The 22,684-nt window shown below is 40.9% G+C and overlaps 2 protein-coding genes across 4 annotated transcripts; one reads left to right on the forward strand and one right to left on the reverse strand.

Moving 5' to 3' along the window:
• The first annotated feature begins 351 nt into the window (after positions 1-351).
• On the forward strand, positions 352-9,201 carry LOC149300066 (very-long-chain (3R)-3-hydroxyacyl-CoA dehydratase-like). Its single transcript, XM_089485752.1, has 12 exons — positions 352-365; positions 456-528; positions 2,272-2,314; positions 3,545-3,618; positions 3,706-3,870; positions 6,000-6,051; positions 6,437-6,547; positions 6,912-7,039; positions 7,555-7,667; positions 8,482-8,588; positions 8,681-8,809; positions 9,125-9,201. Exons 1-12 carry the CDS (start codon positions 352-354, stop codon positions 9,199-9,201), a joined length of 1,086 nt encoding a protein of 361 aa, XP_089341878.1.
• Positions 9,202-14,857: 5,656 nt separating this feature from the next.
• LOC149300067 (integrator complex subunit 14) lies at positions 14,858-20,527 on the reverse strand. Of its 3 annotated transcripts, none has more exons than XM_089485687.1 (11): positions 20,303-20,527; positions 19,742-19,849; positions 18,642-18,797; positions 18,137-18,255; positions 17,828-17,970; positions 17,523-17,615; positions 17,277-17,421; positions 16,981-17,114; positions 16,620-16,738; positions 15,380-15,445; positions 14,858-15,109 (listed from the first exon to the last, which is right to left on the reverse strand). In XM_089485687.1, exons 1-11 carry the CDS (start codon positions 20,522-20,524, stop codon positions 14,858-14,860), a joined length of 1,557 nt encoding a protein of 518 aa, XP_089341813.1. In that variant the 5' UTR covers positions 20,525-20,527. The 3 variants fall into 3 exon arrangements, with proteins under 3 accessions (XP_089341813.1, XP_089341812.1, XP_089341810.1); XM_089485686.1 differs by having other exon boundaries at positions 19,742-19,845; positions 20,446-20,524; XM_089485684.1 differs by lacking the exon at positions 19,742-19,849 and having other exon boundaries at positions 20,303-20,524.
• Positions 20,528-22,684: the final 2,157 nt, after the last annotated feature.

Below are 22,684 nucleotides of genomic sequence, written 5' to 3' on the forward strand. Positions count from 1 at the left end.
GATTTCGGTGCTCACACATCCGCTTCCTGGAGACCAGGATCAGGCAGAGGAGAAACATGCAGCGCGCCCCCTGATGGACGGAAGACGAAATGGCAAGGAAGGGTTAATTCAGCACTCCCATAGGGACTATCCTAATAAAATACTTATTATATCTTGTTAATATCCTGCTCTGCTGTCACTTTAAAAGCAATGGCTTTTTTCTGTACTACCTTAAATTAACCTGACAGGATCCATCATCACATATATTAACCCCTCCCTCATCTATGCCGATGTACTTGCTGATGCACTTGCCTGTCGCCCTCATCAACTATGGCAGTTTCCACACCCCCTTATTTCCTGCCCTCACCAAAAATGGCTGACTGTGCGTTTGGAGCTCCGCCCACGAGCCGTGCAGCTGGAGGCCTGACGGCCATAGATCGTTCAGGAAGCTGCTGGCGACGAAGTGCAAGGATGAGTCTGACTCCGCAGGTGTATTGGGCACAGAGGCACCATGAAGTATACCTCCGAGTGGAGCTCAGTGACGTCCAGGTACTGGAGGGAGGTCGCCGACCAATATTGCATGAAGTTAAGTTGCATTATATTGCCCAGCATGGTATCACACTGCACGTTTATACCCATCGCGGGTCACAGACATGCGTGCAATTATACGTATACCAGGCAAAACCTCCCAAGGCATGTTATTTGCGCAGGGCTCCTGGTGTCATTTCCTGCGCGAGTTCCTGTCTACACCTTCTCATTCGTCCCTTTGGTTTATGCAATGATATTTGCGCAGGTGCCCTGTATTCTCTAAGCTGACTCATTCCCTGTGCACTTGTCCCTGCTCCAGTCCCTTTGCATGGGGCTCTAGGGTTGCTGTGTTTTTTTTGCTGTGGGATTGGATCATTGGTTTGGTATCCTAGTGATATCAATACTTTATATTAGCAAATAAAAGGAGTGATTAGGTGTTATGTATCAGGCCAAATCCTGGCGGTTAACATGGAGTAGTAACTATAGCAACTGTTGCATTGATCTCGCAGACTGTGCCACCGCACAAGTTACATTATATGTATTCCGAAAGTAAAAGAGTGCACCAAGGATTTCTGCTGAAGATGGGGGACGATTTATTCACACTTAGCGGGTATCATAGATACAAACTCAATGTTTCAGCCCCTCTCTGTACTCTTGTCCATCTCAGTCTAGTAGAAATGGGATTAACAATAGGCCAGTTGTGCGGCAAAATATCTTAGATACAGAAGTCTATATACAGTATATTTTCTATTTATCAAAAACTAGTGATCTGAAGAGAATGACGTGAAGTTGATCCCTTATTGCTACTAAAAACAAAAAAGCAGCATCCTTTCAATGATTATATTCTCGCATTTTGTTAAGTCTTGCATGTCGGTGGCTGTGTGTGATCCATTGATATATTATTCCTTTTTAAACCTGAGGACGGCTGTAACACAGATGGTAAACACGTGATGTATGTATGTTGTGTCTCTAGGGCAAGACCCCAACACACATGAGAACACCCTAAGAAAAAAGGTCCCAAGCGCTGTTTATTTTTGGAGTATGTGCTCACCCCGGTTAACCATTAACGCTTAACATTTTTTTCTTACCCTGTGTTGTAATTAAGAGAAATAGTGGCTGCAGCTAGACCTTGCTTACTTTCCAGAAGACCTTTCATCTGCAATCAGTGAAAAATATATTATTATTATACCCACTGAGTGCATGACCCGCTCATCAAGTGTTTGTGAACATTGTGTAGTGTTTGGGGAATACATATCAACTTCTGTGCCCTGAATAACCTTCACCTTGGGTACCTGAGCTGGAAGAACCTGGGACATGCTGTGCACATATTATATATAAAAATATGTAATAATATATAATTTTTAGGTAGCTGACTTTTCTCATGCAAACATATCCATCTTATATCTGTTGCCTTGAGGATGTATGACAGTGAGTAGCATGAGCCATGCATGCTTGGTTTATATGCAACATGTAGTTCACTAGCTGGTTTCGAGAACGCTTACTGTTTAGGGATATTTCAAAAGTAAATTTCCACAGAACAGAACCCCCTCCGCTTAAGATGAAGAAATACGAAAGGATTGCCAAACACTAACTTACTATCCACCAGGCGAATCTAAAGACTTGTTATGTCGAATACGCGCGTAACCCATGGAACTTGATAAACTGTAGAGGTTTCCCAGCTGGTTCCACTTCCCTTGCATTATTAATTGTACAAACGTGTAACGAGTATACTATTTCATTGTTTCCCTGTGATCTTTACTGCAGAATCCAGATATCAACATTTCAGATAACGTCCTGTATTTCAAAGGTGGGTACAATACATCCTTTTATTTTCTATTTAATACATTTCAAGGGTCGATAGGGCAAATGTGCTTTAGAATATCATTATTGCATTTTTTTTACGATAAACAGTATACGTAACAATGAAAAAGGAAATTATTTTAAAAGGCTTCTAATCATTAATTACCATATTGCCATGAAGCATGACCTCTGTCTTGGTTACCTAGAGGGACTAAGTAGAGGAAATGACTTCATTAGCGTTGCCATAAAGTATGGGCTCAATGTGGTGCTTGAGTGGGTGAAGTCACTCTGGATATCAAGTGGCAGCTCAATAAAAGCAAATATTTTTCTTACTAGAACAAAACGGAAAACAAAAAAAGAGCTTTTGCATTCACACGGTTGTGTTCAGAGCTAAATATTTGTCCACGCGACTTTCCATTTATTATCTTATAATTAGGAAAACCTTTTAGTCCTGTTTTCAATGTGTATATCAAATTTATAGCATTTTACCAAAAATATACTATCTTGCTACAAAGATAATCATTTTAATGAAGATAATCTTCTGTCTACCTAGACATAGAATATACACAATAGTATAGATGAGCTAAGTACATTTAAATAGTCTGTGTAGTTAACCTTCCAATTAGAAATGATTCTCATAACAACAGTGCTAAAAAGCACTTTGAAGTTGTTGCTTTTGTTACATGCGATCCAGTCTGGCAGGTTAAAAAGCTGTGCCTAAATAACCCGGAGGACCTTGCAGACGTTAAGTAATTTTGGTATACCTGCCGATCTGGCTTGATGAATTTACCTTATCTACCATCTTCCATGAGATGGTTGAACAGGCACAGGGTCACAGAAGAGAACGCTCTCTGAAATTTTTAATTAATGGGACATTAAATGATGTATACTTTCTGTGAAATATCCTTTTTGAAGCTGTAATGCAAATGAAACCTAATTTTCAAAGTTTCCTACTACAGCCAACTAAAATTAATTGGGACATCACGTTGACAACCCATTAGTCCTTATCGTCCCCATACTACTGGCATTCTGACTTATCTATCTTCTGACCAGCATCACTGGCATAAAAATCCAGTGTGATTGGAAAATATTTTTCCATATCATTTTTCCCAGTTGGCAAACTTGTGTACAAACAAGCAATATAGCAACCCTTTCCCAACAGTTTTTCACTACATATTTATATAAAAAATTGCACCATATTAATCTTTTTATTTATTTTTTTTGTTTCTTTATGCAGCTCTTGGACATGGTGCTAAAGGGGTCAATACGTATGAGTTTTCCCTGGAATTCCTAGAACCTGTAAAGCCTAAGGTACATCTGCATCCCGAGTAAGTTCATCAGCATGTTGTTGGTAAGGACATGAAGTGGTAAAAACTTTCACACGCAAACACTCTGCAGGTGCTGCAGCGATCCACCCAGCGGCAGTTTGCCATCACCGTAAAGAAAGTTGAGAGAGAGTGGTGGCCGCGGCTTACCAAACAGGAACGCAAGCCGCTCTTCCTCGCTCCAGATTTCGATCGCTGGCTCGACGAATCTGACGCAGAGAAGGAGCTGCAAAAGAAGGTGCGAGTATATTGTGGGTATTCGGTTACTGGACGTTGTGCATATGAAAGTAAATATAGGGATTGCGGGTGAGAAATTATACTTGATTAATGGTATACTACTGCGCTGTTAAAGATAATAGGATAACACTCTGTGTGTTTGTGTGCTGTTCAAGATGGACGGCATTTTGGGATTGCTCTAGTCATCCGTTGTTTTCATGAGCTTGGTGGAAAAAGATACCCCTAAATACCATACCGCACCAATGTGTGACGCCTTCCTTTAAGTTAAAAATGTTTGGTTCCTTTCAAAATAGTGGAGGGAACTTGTTTTTTTAATTTGACACAAGTTTCTACTAAAAGAAGCATATATTTTGACAGCTGATAAGAGCCAATCTGCCCATCTAGTCCGCCCGTTTTCTTCCTGCTGTAAAAACTTCAAACCTTGCTCTATACCACTTATCTATCACCTTCCGTAAAGTAAAAATACCTTAAATTACATCTACGCATCCAGTAGGACTGCAACAACTAATCGATAATGAAAATCGTTGCCAATGAATTTCATTATCGATTAGTTGAATCGATTTTTATCCTCCTCTCCTTCTATAATCCGACCTCAAAAAGAGATCGGATTATAACACTGGAATCCAGATTCCCCCAGCGCTGCAGGGGACCTGGATTCACCTCACTGTCAGCCGGTGGGTGTCCATGCGATGCGCACAGACAACCTCCGCCTCTCCCTTCCACTTCCGCTGGGGCTTCTACGATGCAGCGCCAGCATCACATAACCTTTATTGTAGAAGCCCCCGCGGAAGTGAAGGGGAGTAACAGAGGCTGTCTGTGCACATCGTGCAGACCCCCACTGGCTGACAGAGAGGAGAATCCAGGTCTCCTGCAGAGGATCATCCTCTCTGTCAGCTGGTGGGTGTCGGTGCGATGCGCACTGACAACCTCTGCTACTCCCCTTCACTTCCGCTGGGGCTTTTATGAAGCTCCAGTGAAAGTGCCAGCCAGCAACGGAGGTTCACCCCCCACAAGACACAGGGAGTCGGGGAGAGAGGCAGAGTGGTGTATGGGAGGGGGGAGGAGGCAGAGTGGTGTATGGGTATGGGGGGGGCAGAGTGGTTTATGGGTGAGTTTTAGTGGTGTATGGGGGGTATAACGAACTTCAGGGTGACAGAGGGTGTATGGGGGGTGTAATGAATTTCAGGGAGGCAGAGTGGTGTATAGGGGGAGGCAGAGTGGTGTATGGGGGTATAATGAATTTCAGAGTGGCATATCTTGGGGAGGCAGAGTAGTGAATCAAAGAGTATAATGAATTTCAGGGTGGTGCAGGGCATTTATGGGGGCGGAGTGGCATATAAGGGCGCACAGTAGCATATAGGGAGGTATAAGGCATAAATAGGGGGGCAGAGTGGCATATTGGAGGTTATAAGGCATATCAGGGCGCACAGTGGCATATAGGGGGTATAAGGCATATCGATATTAGGCATATCAGGGGGGGTATAAGGCATATCGGGGGCACAGTGGAATCTCTGGCATATAGGAGGTATAAGGCATATCTGGGGGCAGAGTGGCAAGCTGGGGGTCAGATGTGTATAACTGGGGGGCAGTTTGGTAAATAAAAGAAAATATAAGCAAGAGGCTTTGTTCTCGTAGTTTTTATTAAATATGAAAAATAGTTAACATATGAATTAATATTTACTAATAACTTTGTATTAAAACCTAGTTTGAGAAACACTGTGTTTGGGTTCTTGTAGCTTTTATTATTATGTCAGTAAAACAAGAAGGTGAATAGAGAAAAAATAAACGGCCAACTAATCGATTATTAAAATAACCGTTAGTTGCAGCCCAAGCATCCAGCCTTCATGTTTTATACTGTGACTTTCCTATAAGACTTCCCTCTAAAATATACTATTACAAAAGCTATAGGGGTTTATTTATTATATGAAACATTCAGTTGAGTTGTCCCTTTACTATTCATTATGAAGGGCCATCGATGGCAACTTTGCAAAGTGGTATGGGCTCAACTGGCTCTGCATAATGGGTATTTAATGGGTGAGGAGATTTTGCAGAAATCTCACATATTAAACTATATATTATACAGGGCCAGGTCGGACTGAAAACTACCAATTTTCTTCTTATCTGTTCCAGGAAGAAGAGCGTATTACAAAAATCAGAACGGAATCCAGAATGCGGGAAGACCGTAAGATATGGGGGTGGAATGTAAATGATTACATGGCTACCAGCCTTACATGGTTTTCATCTTGAGGGGCCTCATCGTATATGTAAATTGTTGCTGAAGCACCCATTTTTAATAGTTTTCATATAACTATAGGGATTACGCCTGATTTAAACCTAATGCAATATTGTCAGACCATGTGATACTTAACATGCACTCCATGGCATCGGCAATTTGGAAGCTGTGTTACATGGCAGTTACAACATACACTTAAACATGGATGTCATGCTATCATGATATATGTCATGGGCTAGACATTTTGAAGACTAGTTCAGTATGAATATATTGGCTAACTAGATAGGCTTTTATCCTCAGTGTTTACCAGCCTGTCTCTTATCTGCCGTCACAGCGTTCCTGTACTTGAAGCGCGGATACCTCTTCATGTATAACCTAGTGCAGTTTCTGGGCTTCTCCTGGATTTTTGTCAACATGACTGTTCGACTCTTCATCCTGGGAACAGGTGAGCTAGCACCCGCTATATCGCTGGGCACGTTAATCTATGGACATGTCATGCTTAGGCTACGTAATAGAAAACACTGCTTGCAGGATACGTGTTGTGGGAGAAATACGCAGGTTGACCTTATGTGCGTCCTATTTGTTTTTGGTTTGTTTTTTCTCAATAGCCTCCAGAAAGTTTCACAATCTATCTAATGCAGTTTTCCCGATTTCTATCAAGTAATGGTTTAGTAAACGTTATTTAGTTTCACCTTTGACTTTTGATAGCGAGATGAGTATCTCCTAGTTGTCTCACTGCTTTTCAGTTTACTCACTATGTACTGTCCATGCTATGTCCATAATGATGGTCCTTCTTCCTATCCTTGCAGACTCATTCTATGACACCTTCCACACTATGGCGGACATGATGTATTTCTGCCAGACTCTGGCTCTTCTAGAGATTATTAATCCCTTAATAGGATTGGTGAAAACGGGAGTCGTTCCAGCAGTGATCCAGGTATTATGATACTCATTGTGTATCGGTGTGAACTCACACTTCATTGTTGCAATGTAACAGAGTTAATCTGATTGTTAGCAATATGACCTTAAAATGATGCCTCCTCATGTGTACCCTTTAAACCATAATAAGGATGCAGCGATTGGATTAGCTCTTATTACTGGGTAGTAAAAAGCTATTTTGTTTTCTGTTAAAAAAAAAAAATACAAAACAACAAACAAACTTTTGTATTTGTTTGAATACATCCTACCTGTTGGCTTTTCGTTGACTGATTGTGTCTATGCCACTTTTGTATTCCTTTTATTAACTTATCTTTTGTAATTAAGGCCCTCTTTACATTTGTTTCCATGAGGCACCATTTTTATTTGATTGACTACTAATGCCCTGTTTATCCATTGTACGGTGCTGCCACGTATGATGGCACCATATAAATCAAAACCTAATAATGTTGGCCCTAAGCAGCTGTCGTACCACCTAGGAACATTACTCATCTTTTACTTACTGTGTTCTCCCAGGTCTTGGGCAGAAATTTTATCCTCTTTGTTATTCTCGGCCAGCTGGATGAGATGCATTCCAAAAGTGTTGTGTTTTTCGTATTTTATCTGTGGAGCTTCATCGAAATCATCAGGTGGGAACTTTTGGGCTGTTTATGTGGACAGGAGGGAGTGGGTGAACTTTAAGCATTAACTTAAGTGCTGCGTAAATTGTTGGCGCCATATAAATAAAAGATAACTGTTAAGCACAGGGGTTATGTTGATTCCAAATCTTATGATTCTTTATCTTTTGTCCTGGGCTAAATAGGTAACTTTAATGAAGAATACATACTAGAAATAGCATTCAAAACCTGATATCTCTGAAATGAGGGTCTCTGCTTTTATCCGTCATAGTCTAAAGTGGGTAATAGGTAAATAGACTTTTAGAGGTAGTTTCTTCTCTGAGAGTGGTGGTCAAGAGGAACAACCTTCTAGCAGAGACAGTATAGGGCAGGGGTGTCCAACCTGTGGCACTTCAGCTGCTGCAGGACTACATCTCCCATACTCCTCAGCCAGCCCTTTAGCTGAAAGAGCATTATGGGAGATGTAGTCCTGCAGCATATGGGATATGCGTAATACTATGTTGAACATAAAACAAAGCCAAAAATCTTGTAAGGAGTGAAGTTTTGTAATCAATAGCTAATGCTGGGCCTTATTCACATCTATACACATTTCATATCTGGAGCTGGGCCAGTAGCTGCACCCCTTGCAGATCTATCTGAATTGTTTATTGATGCAGGAGCAAGTTCCTAAAGTCTTGTAGAATCTTCAAGTCATGTCATTCCACGGGCATTATCGTGTCCCCTGACTCTGCAGCATCAGATGTGTAAAATACATTAACATTTGTTGCCCAGTATCCTATGTAGTGCAAGTAATACCTAATGTTGTAGACCTTTTTGTTCTTTCTAGGTACCCGTTCTACATGCTGGCCTGCATAGACATGGAGTGGAAGGTTCTCACCTGGATCAGATACACCATCTGGATACCACTCTACCCACTGGGGGGATTGGCAGAAGGTACACAATCAGATCACATATTCTATGTAACTTTGTGTAATCCTCGGCTGTTAAAGATGTGCTACTACGTGCTTTTTTTTCCCCCTCTGCAGCTGCTTCCATTGTCCAGGCGATTCCCATCTTCAACGAGACAGGAAAATTCAGTCTGCATTTACCTCTTCTGCACAGTGCCATCCCCTTCAAAGTTTTCCTGATTATCTACCTGCTCCTTTTGGTTTTAGGTGAGTCTTATGCCTTTTTCGTAACAGAAATGTCTAGATGTTAAATGCTACTGGTGACCAAAGTGGTGTATAGATTTCCACCCCATAAAAGTTAGTGTAGACTAATCCTCATCCTGAGGAGATACTTCCCAGAGGAGCCCCGCAATCGTTTCTGATCCTACTGGGGATATGCAAAGGCCAGCTGCCAAATATTGGTGTTTGTCGTGCAGTTATTACATACTTGTTTAATTTTAGAGCCCAGTATATGAGTAAACATGTTATGTTAACAGTGTGCAGTTCTTGTTTCTACAAATAATGTTGTCATTCTCTCTCTAGGCCTAGTTATCAACTTCCGCCACATGCACAAACAGAGATGCAGGCGTCTGGGAAGCCGGAAAAGAAAGATGCACTAAAGACAGTTTCATTTCTTTCCCCCTTTTTCATAATTTCTTAAAATAAAGGGGGGGGGCATCACATCTGACCAGTGACCCCCTTTTTGTTTTAATGCACTTAAAGAAATCCCATGCCCCGAAAAAAGGGACCAGCACCACCTTGCTTAGTTCTTTGTTTTGGACAAATTTGGCGTGTCAGATTTTAGAGGTACATGTCGCAAGTCTTGCATGGACACTCAACCGTAGTCACTTGAGGGTTTGTAATTGGCCAGTATTTTTTATACTACTACCACCACAGGGGTATGTAATTTTAAAGGATTTCTTCTTTCTTCTATGTATGATTAATGTCCACCCACTTATATAGAATCCCATATGTGTTAAACTCTTGCAAACCCAGACAGTCAAATGGAACATTTCGCCCTGCTCATGAATGCTGCAACGGTTAGAATCGAAAACCTACATTTTTAGTCCTGATAGATCAGCAGGTTCTGAGAAAATACACTGTAAGACCAATTAAAAGAAATGTAGAAACTCTCGTGTATGCCTGTTATTTATATGTAGTTCAGTATTTTTTGAATACTACCTGTGGAGACAAAGAGAAAAAGGTTGTGCGTATTCCTGAGTAGGGCTGCAACAACTAATCGATAAAATCGATAATAATTGATAATGAAAATCGTAGACAACGATTTTCATTATCGATGAATCAAATCGATTTTTATCGATTATTAAAAAGTTTTTTTCAGAGCAAATGCTCTGAAAAACTCCTCTCCTTATATAATCCAACCTCAAACAGAGATCGGATTATAACACTAGAATCCAGATCCCCCGCAGCGCTGCACAGGACCTGGATTCCCCTCACTGTCAGCCGGTGGGTGTCCGTGCGATGCGCACAGACAACTTCCATCTCTCCCCTCCGCTTCCGCTGGGGCTCCTACGATGCAGCGCCAGCATCACATGATGTAGAAGCCCCAGCAGAAGTGAAGGTGAGTAACGTAGGCTGTCTGTGCGCATCGCGCAGACCCCCACCAGCTGACAGAGAATCGAGGTCTCCTGCAGAGGATCATCCTCTCTGTCAGCCGGTGGGGGTCTGCATCGCACAGACAGCCTCCGTTCCTGTCCTTCACTTTCGCTGGGGCTTCTATGAAGCTGCAGTGAAAGTGCCTGTCAGCAATGGAGGTTCACAAAACACCAGGGAGTCGGGAGAGAGGCAGAGTGGTGTATGGGAGGGGGGAGGAGTCAGAGGGGCGTATGGGAGCCACCCTCCCATACACCACTCTGGCTCCTCCCTCTGCCATACACCACTCTGCCTCTCTACCCGGCTCCCTTGTGTCTTGTGAATAGGGCTGCAACTAACTATTATTTTAATAATCGATTAGTTGGCCGATTATTTTTTCGATTAATCGATTAATCGGATAAAAAAAACAATATGCAAATTTTTTGTTTATTTAAAATAATGAACTGGATGTTAAAAAACAACTTACAATTTACATTAACATTCTTATTTTGTTATGATGTAATAAAAAAACAATATTTTCAAAGTACAAAAACCCAAACACAATATTTATGAAACAAAATAACCCCAAACATTCTGAAAAGAGGTGGACTATTACTGTTCAAGAAACTTTGCACCCGGCACTTTGCACCCAGCCCTGGCACTTTGCACCCAGCACTTTGCCCCACCCCTGGCACTTTGCACCCGGCACTTTGCCCCAGCCCTGGCACTTTGCACCCAGAACTTTGCACCCAGCACTTTGCACTCAGCCCTGGCACTTTGCACCCAGAACTTTGCACCCAGAACTTTGCACCCGGCACTTTGCACCCAGCCCTGGCACTTTGCACCCAGCACTTTGCACCCAGCCCTGGCACTTTGCACCCAGAACTTTGCACCCAGCCCTGGCACTTTGCACCCGGCACTTTGCACCCAGCCCTGGCACTTTGCACCCAGCACTTTGCACCCAGCCCTGGCACTTTGCACCCAGAACTTTGCACCCAGCCCTGGCACTTTGCACCCAGCCCTGGCACTTTGCACTGTGCCCCTGCACCCAGTCTCCAACTCTGCCCTGCACCCAGCCCTGCCCCCACACTCACACCCTGCACCCACTCTGCTCTGCACCCACACTCACACTCTGCCCTGCACCCAGTCTCCAACTCTGCCCTGCACCCCCACCCCCACTCTGCCCTGCACCCAGTCTCCTGCCCTGCCCCCACACTCACACCCTGCCCTGCATCCCCACCCCCACCCTGCCCTGCACTCAGTCTCCTACCCTGGCCTGCCCCCCCACCCCCACTCTGCCCTGCATCCCCTGAAACCCCACCCCCACCCCCGCGAATCGCTCTGTGCGAACGGAGCCACTCGCACAGAGCGAACCGCTCTGTGCGAACGGAGCCACTCGCACAGAGCGAACCGCAACTAAAAGAAGGCGCGTGTAGCGGAAGCGGGGAACGCTCGCGGAGGTAAGTAAAAGGAGCCGAGTGCTCCAACAACGAATCGATCACTCGATTAATCGATAACGGAAATCGTCGACAACGATTTCCGTTATCGATTATTATCAATTTTATCGATTCGTTGTTTCAGCCCTACTTGTGAACCTCCGTTGCTGACAGGAGGCAGAGTGGTGTATGGGAGGGGGGGGAGAGAGGCAGAGTGGTGAATCAGGGAGTATATTGAATTTCAGGGTGGTGGAGGGCATTTATGGGGAGCGGAGTGTCATATAGGGAGGTATAAGGCATAAATGCGGGCGAGTGGCATATTGGAAGTTATAAGGCATATCGGGGCACAGTGGCATATAGGGGTATGTCATATCGATATTGGGCATATCAAGGGGGCATAAGTCATATCTGGGGGTAAAAGGTATATCAGGGGGCTCAGTTGCATATCACTGGAATATAAGGAGTATAAGGCATATCGGGGGCACAGTGGGATCTCTGGCATATAGGAGGTATAAGGCATATCTGGGGGCAGAGTGGCAAGCTGGGGGCCAGATGTGCATAACTGGGGGCAGTTTGGTAAATAAAAGAAAATATAAACAAGGCTTTTTTCTCATAGTTTTTATTAAATATGAAAAAAATTGTTAACATTAATTAATATTTACTAATAACTTTGTATTAAAACCTAGTTTGAGAAACACCGTGTTTGGGTTCTTGTAGCTTTTATTATTATGTCAGTAAAATAAGAAGGTGAATAGAGAAATGCCATTGTGATAGAGATGAAAGTGTAAATTGTAAGTTTTTTTATTACATTATTTTAAATTTAAAAAAATGTGCATTTCGAAAAAATAATCGGTCAACTAATTGATTATTAAAATAATCGTTAGTTGCAGCCTTATTCCTGAGTAATGCTTCAGTTAGTTTTGATTGTGAGAGCGTTCATAGTCGAGATGCTTCTGCTTGGGTTTGTATTATTTAACCTCTTGATGACAATTGATGTGCCTGTCGCATAATGCGGTTAAACGAGTTAAACTAAGATCGCTTCCTTCTCCCAAATGGTGTTTCTGTAATCCCTCCATGTCTAGGCCTTCAGCAACAAAGAAAACTGCAGCAGAAGTTTGATCGCTCCCCAGAGCTTGCTTTAAAAGAATTAAGGTGGTGGTCAACGACCGCCTCCTGAACGGTGTTGCTGAAATGCCTTGATATTGAGGCTTTCAGGGATACCAAAAACCCACCCCAGGATGCACTGTGACCACCCCAGAGAGGGGTTAAGGACAGAGCTGTTTTTAATTTTTGTACTCTAACAATGGCTGTTTTACCATTTCTGTGGTGCTGTAATGTTTAGGGGTAGTTTAATTTTCTCATTTAGTGCACCCACACAAATTATGTATTGCTTTTTCAGGGACAAGACAGGATTTCTTTAGATAATCTTTTGGTTATATCACTTTTACTTTAACATTTATATATATACACACATACATACAATATGATGAAAAAAGGACTTTTTCTGACTTTTATTTGAAAAATATTTTACTGATCTACAAAAGCTTATGCAAACAAACACACATGAAATAGATTCAAATATCTGTCCTGAGTTTAGAAGTACCCAATGTTTTTATGTTTTGTTTTGGGGTTCTTTTGCAAGTTATTTGGCAATAAGTACAAGTAGAATATTGCTATCTCAAAACTGGTCGTTCTCCCCCCTTGGCCTATTTGGGACCTATTTGAAGCTGTTCAGTTCAATTTACCCCCTTCAAAATATATATGTTTTGAAAGTAGACACCCCAGGGTATTTAAAATGCTGGTATTTTAACTCTTTCTGTGCACTAATTCCACTACCAGCCTTTGTCAAACTTTTTGTGGTAACAATTTATTTCGGGGGGTTTTCATACACATTGTACTTGAGGTAGAAGTAGAGTGATACCACCCATGCATAGGTTTATTAGGCGGCTAAAGGGCCACACTTGGGAGGTGGGTATTTTGGGGACATCTTTGAAGCCGGCTAATTCAATATATTATTTATTGTTGTAAACAGTGCTTTCATATTACGTAAAGTTGTACAATACCCCTATACACACACAATTTACAGCTTCTGTATGTGTCACTGCCAAACACCCTAATATGTGCTCAACAACAGCAATACCCATGCATAGGTTTGTCTGGTGGTTTTGGGACATGAGCAATTCAGTTTTTTAAATTGGAAATTTGACCTGTTGATTCTGTCTCCATGTCCTATTTGGGACATCTTTGAACCGGGCCAGTTTGATTTACCCCCAATCAAACTATACATTTTTTTACTTTTTTATATTTTGTTGGAACTGGATGGTTCCCTTGATGGTGACATCAGTGGATAATTATTTTTATATGTTACCAGATGGAGAACTGGCCCACCCTGATTTTTTGGATACTCCACCCCAGGGTCTGAAATACACAGAATAAAGGATAGCAAATACTAAACTATACTCTCCTTGGGGCTGTACTTTCCCACTATCCAGGCCAGGAACTGTCTGTCTTAAATACCTACATTTTAAAACCACTCTCATCAGTGTATTGGTGCACTAAAAAAAGCATTCAAAATATTTGTATCTTATAAATAAATAAAAGACAGATATTCTTATCTAATGTGTGATTTTCAAGGTCTTACCTGGATAGAACAAACCATAAACGCAGTGTTGAATAAAAGATTTAAATCTCTTTCACTCCTGCAAGTGTAACCTGGAATCTCTGACATCCTGGTGTATCCACTTTAAAAGAAGGTATATGTATTTTATTGCTCATAATATCCCCTTGAAATGGTTGAGTAAAATATTTAATTCCTTTTAAATTTAGAATAGTATGGACCCTTTACAAATGACAAAGAGTTAATTAAAGCTAAACAACATTTTAGTAAAAAATCAAATTATTCAACAGAACATTCAAAATGGGCATATTTATTTCTAAAATAAATTTAAACCCCCTTTGTACAAAAAAAATGAATCCATTTCTCCAATTTTCACAGGAAGTGGTTTGAATGTCCAATGCCATTTCTCCCTTGGTAATCCAAATCCAGATTGACAGATTTCTTGCTTTTCATTCTGATGCGACTCATTGGGTGAAAAGGAATGTTAAACCTGCGTCAATCTGACATAGAATATGCACCATTGATTCTGGCATGTAAGTCAGGCTTTGAGGACAACTAATTTTCAGCCCTAAAAGGGTTGTTAAATAATAAAAATAAAAAAAAGTGTCCAAAGAAGAAAGGGCAACAGTTTTACATTCTGTCAGAGCCTCGTCCGGAAAAATCAGTCTGTAGGGGAACAATGTTATGTTCGTAAGCAGAATGTTCCGAGCTGCCTGTGCTGGCAAGTTTGAGCTGGGCTGCGGCATGCGAGAGCTGGAAGGCAGCATCTGGATGTGCAGTTTCTGGTAAGAGGGTACACTCTCTCTCCAACATATCAGCCACTCCTTTTAACAGGTCCAGGAATCCAAAGGCCAAAGCTGCTTTTCGCAGACGGTTTAGCTCCTGCACAAAATACGCCACGAGACACTGTAAGAGCTATTGCCAGGCTAATGTACAGTAGAAAACATCCACTTTATTTGCATTGTTGTGTACAATGAATGCAGCCACAGATAAACGCATCTGTTATTCTACAGTCAGTTCCTCTTTCCTGCGCTAGATTTTGTGTTTTGTTGCTTAAGTCAACAAGGAATCGCGTACCTACCCGCCAGCACAATTTGTATTATAAATACAGCAACATGCACACACGGAAAACTTTCTAAATGGAAAACCTACTTTGTAAAAGGTCTGAGTTTTCTCTGGAAGCTTCCTGGCATTCCTCAGAATCTTCTGCACATCAGTCTGTAGACAGAGGAGATTTCAGTCATATATTACATTATAATCTATCTATATAGATATAGATGGATTGCATTCTCTGAGGCATCACAGAGATCAGTGTTACTAGCGTAAAGTGACATTTCCTTATTTTGATGGGAGGCTAACGAATGTAACTGCGAGAGAGGAGCTTGACATCACAGCTTTTACCGTAACTTCATTTAGTTAAACTGGTGTCCCCGTGGTATAAATGTTATGTATGTTTTTAAATGTTTATATTTTAATCTGTAACTATCATGATATTAGTGATTATTTAGTGTACAGAACAATACAATTCAGACCCTGAATGCCAGACGGTTTCTTGTCTCCAGGTTGCTGTGTGTGTGCGTGTGTTTGTGTGTGTGTGTAAGCCTGCTTAAAAATATATCTTACTATATTTTTGTAGGTACACGTGTGTAGGTTTGTTAGTGTGTGTGAAAGTCACTGTGTATAAGTATGTCAGTTTGCCACTCTGTGTAAGCAAAAATAGATTATGTTCTTTCAGTAGATGTGGGAGTATATATAATTATATCAAATACATATGAGGACAACACCAGCTGAACTTTGATGACCTGTTCATTAATAGGACTGTGCAAACTACAAGCGGTTATCCATTTAGACTTGAAGAAAGGAATTTTTACTTGAAAAGGGTTCATTTGTGTTAACACATACTCTCACTCACAAGCACCTATACACTCTCACGTACATACAGTCACACATGCATTCTCACTCCTTCCCTTAACTGCAGCTTTCCCTCCCGCTGCAAGCAGCCTCGTGTTTGACTACAGGGGTCAGATTAACCTTACATTTCATGACCCCACTACATTCATAGTCGCACCAGCCTTTTGTGAAAAAATTTGGACTGATCCGGGGAAGCCACTAGCCTCCCCAAGTATGCCACTGATCCCTCCTTTTCCCAATAAGTAAGAATATTGTATCCTACTGTTCTATTTCTGACTCCTGTACATACATTTACTTAAATACATGTTTATATCTGTGTTTCAATTTTATTTTTGTTTCAGCATGCTAGCCAGCTACCGTCACAACAGATCAGTATGCTGCCCCTTCAACTATTTAGTACACCAAGCGCTTCAAACTGCACATTTCTGTATACACCACTGAAGAGGTACAGGTGTTTTTTCAACATCCTAGGGATACTTACTTGCAATCCACTAGGCTTAATCCAAACAGTCACATTCTGAGCATAGCTTCTTTTGTTTTTTGGCTGTACAGGGAATGGACTTTTATTATCTTCTTCTCCATATGGATTCTCTTTAGCATCTGTTAAACGAAACACAATATATTCTGTTTAGCTGAAAAAAAACAAGAGTCAAGTACATATGTACAAGCTCAGAGCTTATAAACGCACATATACACATGGAAACACATTTGTATGCAAATTGTTACTCTAGTTGTTTTGGGATCATTTGGATTGCAGACACAAAATGATATATTGCATTGTGCTAGCAGCTAATATAGAGGGTAATCATTTCAAGGTTAGCGAGAAACATTATCTCTTCTACCTGATATTGGTCCCAGTTGAAGTGTTTTTCCCAACCAGGGTAATGGCTCAATCCCAGGTTCAAACAGAGACATCATCAGGTTTGATTTTTTCTTGCTGTCTGCCTGAGAGTAAAGCATGCCGTGCCAGTCTGAGCTAAAGAGACGCAGAAAAAAAAAAAAAGGGCATAAAGTACACCGGGAGAACCTGGAGGTGCAATACACATTCACCATAGTGAGTTTCAGAACGTAAAGCAGGTTAACCTTTAAATTAACCACTAATTTACAGTATGTCTGTCTAGCTGTTGGATGTCCTTACCCCAACTGCACTAAAGCCACCATTCCTTCCACCTTCAAACTTCCATGCAGAAGGACGCAGAAATTTGGGATCTTGCCTGCTATCTGATTGGCTGAATTCTCATCTTCAATATCTTCTGTAAGGCCGGTTCCAATGTCATCACCCTCTGGGCAGGAAGAAGATGAACAGATTACGATGGGTGGGATACAGTGACATCATGCTGACAGGTGTGATACAATAAATAAAAGTGAAAGCTTTCCTTCTCACCTTTATTTAAAGCAATGGGCAAGACCAGGTGGCGAGACAGAACAGGAGGGCTGGAAATGTCTCCAATGTCGATAAATCCCACAACTTCCAAGTCTAAAGGGAGAAAGTAAAATACATATTTCTTCCCTAAGTTCTGTAAAAATGCATACAAACACAGGCTCTCACATAACAGTCACAATTACTCTTTGTCCAGCAACCTCACAACCCCGTATATAAGGAAGCTCATCACTTTACTGACTTGCCTCTTCTCTCCTGCAAGAATAACAGTACATAAGTCCATTACCACTGGGTTCTGCTGCAGTTACCTGAGTTAATTGTCTTAGGTACAGGTTCTATCTCCTCATCTGTGACAACCGGCTCTGGCCTGGGGAACACCTGAACATCTGACGTGAGGTTTCCACACTTCAGTACAGCATGGAATGGAGTGTATGCCACATCGATTAGCTTCCTTCAAAATCAAGTGTCATAAGTTAAGAAAGCAAGGCAACATAACCAAAAAATATTATATTGCTTAATATCTACAGTGGACAAAACTGAATGTGTATTGGTATTAAAATAGAACTTTAGAGTTGCAAAACATCAACAACAGACCTGGGTTGCAATTATGTACTCACCCAAACATCGACTGGACATTTTTCAGACACAAGGGTCCATCGATAGTGAAGATCTGACCTTCTCCATTATTCAGATCAATGAGACGTTCCAGGCAGTCTAAGGAGTCCGTGCTCTGTAGCTGAAAAAGCAAAGGGGGCATAACTACGTATAGACCTAACAGGATCAAAGATACTTCTTTCCAAAGACTTGTAAACTTTTTAATTCACCTCTTGCGTTACAATTACATAAAACAAAGCATATGCCTGTTATTAAAACCAACTGCTGCATCCTGTTTCCTCAATTGTAAATTCACAGTTCTATATTGTTAATATTCCACCAACGTATATCACATGCATTTTAGGCCCAGTCACTGCTAGCCCTAGACGTGCTGCCAGGGCAATTATATATATATATATATACACACACACACACACACACGGCAACTTGTAATATATACAACCATTAACATTTTTCCATATGATTAAGATGGTATGCCATATATGCCAAGGATGCAGAACAACTCACCTCTTCCAGGTTTGCCATGCACATTATGTAAAGCTTGGAGGGGAATGGAAAGGGCAATGGGAATCGGCTGCTTTCGCTCCTCTGGTTGAGTGTGGCAAGGGAATTACGCAAGGATCCCCTGCCAATACCCAGACACCCGTCTGTCACCAGCACTATCTGAAAAAGAAGTTTGTTAGTGTTTTATACATACTGTACGCTATACACTTCATGAACAGATCTCTCTCTTTTACATCACATTCGGAGTTACGTATAAAAAAAACAATTTTATAAAGAGTTCTGGTAAAGTGTTCAACTACAACATTTGTAAAGCGTTCTTATTAAAATGGTAACAAACGGAATGGCCCAATAAGCAGAAACACTCCATTCTTTGTAATTAGGCCACTTTTTGTGAGGATCAATGCTTATATGGAACATACACTGCCCCTGAAATCAATAACCGCAACATTACTCAGCATTTCTTCATAGCAAATAATAATAGCGCTTTTAACCTGTGAGCCATGTACAGCACTGTTAATAATAATAGTAAAATGTTCACATAGCTAACCCCCCTCCTCTTCAGAAGGGGGCAGTAAGCTGAGTGACAGAGAAAAAGCGCATTCATAGCACAAAAGATAGTTAATGTAAGGGTAAGTGTACTTTAGATTATTTTTTGTGTGAACACAACATTAAGACATACAATTGTCCTTTTATGGGTCCTTTTCAGCCCAAAGTTTGCCTGTTGCTATGCTGGCAGAATCTTTGAAAAAGTATTCAAAGGGTACTAAACAAGATAACAAGAATTATCAGCATTTGACAACAAAATGACAACGCTGCTCGTTTCAAGGAAAATGGATATAGCCATATTGGTCCAAGAGAAGGTCTTTAGTCGAAGTTGATACCTTTTATTGCATCAATGGAAAAGAAGATGTAAAGTCACATAAGCTTTCATGACTAAAGGTCTATTCAGTAGCTGGAGGAGGAAACCTTTGGGATCCAGAAAGTATATGTGACTTGTGTACATTGACCCATCAACAGATATCCACTTCAACTAAAGGTTCTATCTGCACCAATTCACAAAACAGATTTCAGTTTCCCTTCCACCCAGGCTGTTCACTGGTTACCTGGCAGGGAACTGAAGCACCCCATTCCTGCTGCACCACATTGGACACTCCTTGCAAGGCTGACTCCAGACATGTCTTGTCATAGTCATCCATGTTACTCAGTGCTTCCTGCATGAGGTTCAAAGCAATGGTTAATGTAGCATACGGAAATATTCACTACAATATTGGTTTTATTATGCTATTTAATTGCAAACATTTAAAGGTCTGGTATTTTACACTAGCCTATATTAACAGTCTATATTTGTACATACAAATAAGTGTGGATAAAATAGATGAGAATCACCTGTACAGCTAATAACAATCAAAGTAAACTAAAATGCCCAACATAATGCTGAAATAATGAAAACAGACAGCGTGTTTATAACAATCTCTGATTCCTGAGCCCATATCTAGAGTAAGTGCTATTTTGTGTAATGTAAACAGAAATTCAAATTAACTATCCATCTATAAATAAATATATATATATATATATATATATATATATAGTAGAAAAATGATAATTTACTATTTAAACATCCTAGACAAAGTAATCAAACTAATAACCCCATGTAAATACTGTACCTGAAGTGTATTGTAATCTCTGGTGAAAGGCACCATTAGTTCCCACAAGGATGAAAACACAACCAAGGCTGTAAATTCTAGTTTGTAGTTTGTGGCCATGTGCTCAAACAACATGGTGAGGCCATGAGCTGCCAAATGCTTGCGTTGGAAATCTTCCGTCCCCTCCACAGGAACAGGCCGTGTCATGGAGAGAGACACATCCATCACCACCACCGTAGGCATGGTGAATAATTCAAGTACACCTACAATGAGACAGGATATGTATGAATACAAGGACATTATACACAATGTGCTTCTATAGAATACTTCTTGACTTCTACTAAGTTTTTGTGCATTTAAATACTGTAGAGATGTTAGCAAAAGATAATTAAATAATAATAAATCAGTTTACAGTATGGCTACTTACGTGAAAAGTAACTTCACACAATTATTAGCATTTAAGAAAAATAAATAAACAAACCACAAATACCACGTTGTCGATCACTACTTAACTTTCCCTCTCCGGCCAGCAGTGTCCACAATTCACTGTCCGAAGCGAGGATCTGGCACCGCATGCGGACACTAATGGCGCATGTATAGTTTAACTTGTGCATGTTTTTGTTAATTTAAATGACTCCACTTTTTTTTCATTAATATGATGTATAGAAACAATAGGAGACATGTTTGTAAACCAGTTCATGTAAACATAATACCTTTTACTTATAAATGCCCTTTTCTACTCATTAGTAGCTATTTAATATCCTAGAAAGTAACATAAAATGTCTTGGTGAAGCTCGAGACACCCAAAAGCACCCCACACCCCCAACGCCCATGTGAAATGTTGAGAGACATGAGATAGAGTAAACAAAGAAAGTTTTAAAAGGTTTTAAACTTCAAGCAGAGAACACAAAATATGTTCGTGTCCCCTTAAAGTAGACACAATAACGACTGCGGCATTAAACCGGGATTACTCCAATGCTGCAATGTTCTGTTAAGGTTAATAATAATCACCATAAATATATCGGTACTCAGTGTGGGTGACAAAAGAATAAAACATTCACAATTCTCCAACAGAGCACATCCGCCATAACACAAGGGCAGCAATTCAGTTACCACAATAGCCATTTACTTTAAACAAAATAAAAAAACAAGTACCGTTTCACTATTTTCTTACCTACTACTAAAATGATCTATTTAGCATAGAATTACACGAAACCCGGAGCGTCTATAAGCGGGCACTCCCCGCGCACCAGTAAATAAGTTCCCCCTGCAATAAATGCCGTGCACAAGCGTTCCACTTTCATACACAGAAGCAGGCGCGCCAGTTTATGGATAGGTCCCACGCTGTTCATGAAACATTTCAACACATGATGGCGTTATACTGTGATGGTCCGAGACCTGCCACATGTACAGGTGTTTTAATCCAGGATAAATGGCACATTCTCAGGGACCCTTCTTCCTGTTTTACAATAACCTGATATTGAAGTCTTCCGTATTGTACTTTATTAGGGCTGACACCCGACTGGCATTTAACCGGTAAAAATGATTTATGCCAGGACCATCACAAACAAATAGACCTACTAGGCCAAATAGACCTAGGAGGCTGCCTTGGCATTCTTTCCTAATGTATAAAACAAGTGCCTGCAGGAGAGCACAAGACATATAGACTGCAGGGGTGACCAGCAATCGCTAAATGTATGCTATAATTTTGTGATTGATTTTCATGAAAATGTGACTAGCCCCAGATGGTACCTTTGCGATTACTATATCACTAGGTGATGTGCTCATTTCTATAATAAGATAGACTTGGGTAACTGAGTAACATGAGGCGGAGCCAAAGAAGTGTCATGGGCAGGATGCCATTTCATTGTCAAACAGAAGAGCTCAGTAACAGCTTTTTAGAGCTAAATTAACGGCAAAGCTCCCACTTACCCTTCAAAGTAATATAATTGGCTAACAAATGTTTAGTTGTGAGTACGTACAGTGCATTGTTGCAAATGTCAGGTAATCTCAATTATTGTTTATAGTTGTAAAGATCTTCTGTAAAGCTCCACATGCTTGTTGGAGCGCTCAATATTCTTCACTGTCCCAGAGAAGCGCGACACCAGAGAAATAACCTGTAGTGGGGTCCCAAATCAGAACAATGTTCTCAGATCTGGTTCTGCCACACTTAAGAGATCATTTGGTCAGACCTCATACGGAGTATTTTTCAGTTCTGGAAAACTCTATAAGGATATTGACATTCTGTATACAGTTCAGAGGAGGGCTACAAAAATGGTGTAATGGTTTGCAGGATAAAAAGAAAGACTAAGGGATCTAAAAATGTATAACTTACAAGAGAGAAGAGAGCATGAGGGGATAAAATGATTTTACAAAGTACAGAAGAGAGTTAATTTAAAGGTG

Source organism: Sceloporus occidentalis, unplaced genomic scaffold (genome assembly GCF_023333645.1).
Source record: "Sceloporus occidentalis isolate IW3139 unplaced genomic scaffold, rSceOcc1.0.p SCAF_26, whole genome shotgun sequence".
In the NCBI taxonomy this organism is placed as follows: domain Eukaryota; kingdom Metazoa; phylum Chordata; class Lepidosauria; order Squamata; family Phrynosomatidae; genus Sceloporus; species Sceloporus occidentalis.

Excerpts from the sequence above, each read along its gene's own strand:
- LOC149300066 (XM_089485752.1), top strand. Across the intron at positions 529-2,271 it reads TGGAGCTCAGTGACGTCCAG|AATCCAGATATCAACATTTC; the intron begins GTACTGGAGGGA and ends TCTTTACTGCAG. Across the intron at positions 7,040-7,554 it reads TCGTTCCAGCAGTGATCCAG|GTCTTGGGCAGAAATTTTAT; the intron begins GTATTATGATAC and ends GTGTTCTCCCAG.
- LOC149300067 (XM_089485687.1), bottom strand. The coding sequence starts at position 20,524 with ATGCCTACGGTGGTGGTGATGGATGTGTCTCTCTCCATGACACGGCCT. Across the intron at positions 18,256-18,641 it reads GCATGGCAAACCTGGAAGAG|CTACAGAGCACGGACTCCTT; the intron begins GTGAGTTGTTCT and ends TTGCTTTTTCAG. Across the intron at positions 16,739-16,980 it reads TCAACTGGGACCAATATCAG|ATGCTAAAGAGAATCCATAT; the intron begins GTAGAAGAGATA and ends TTCGTTTAACAG.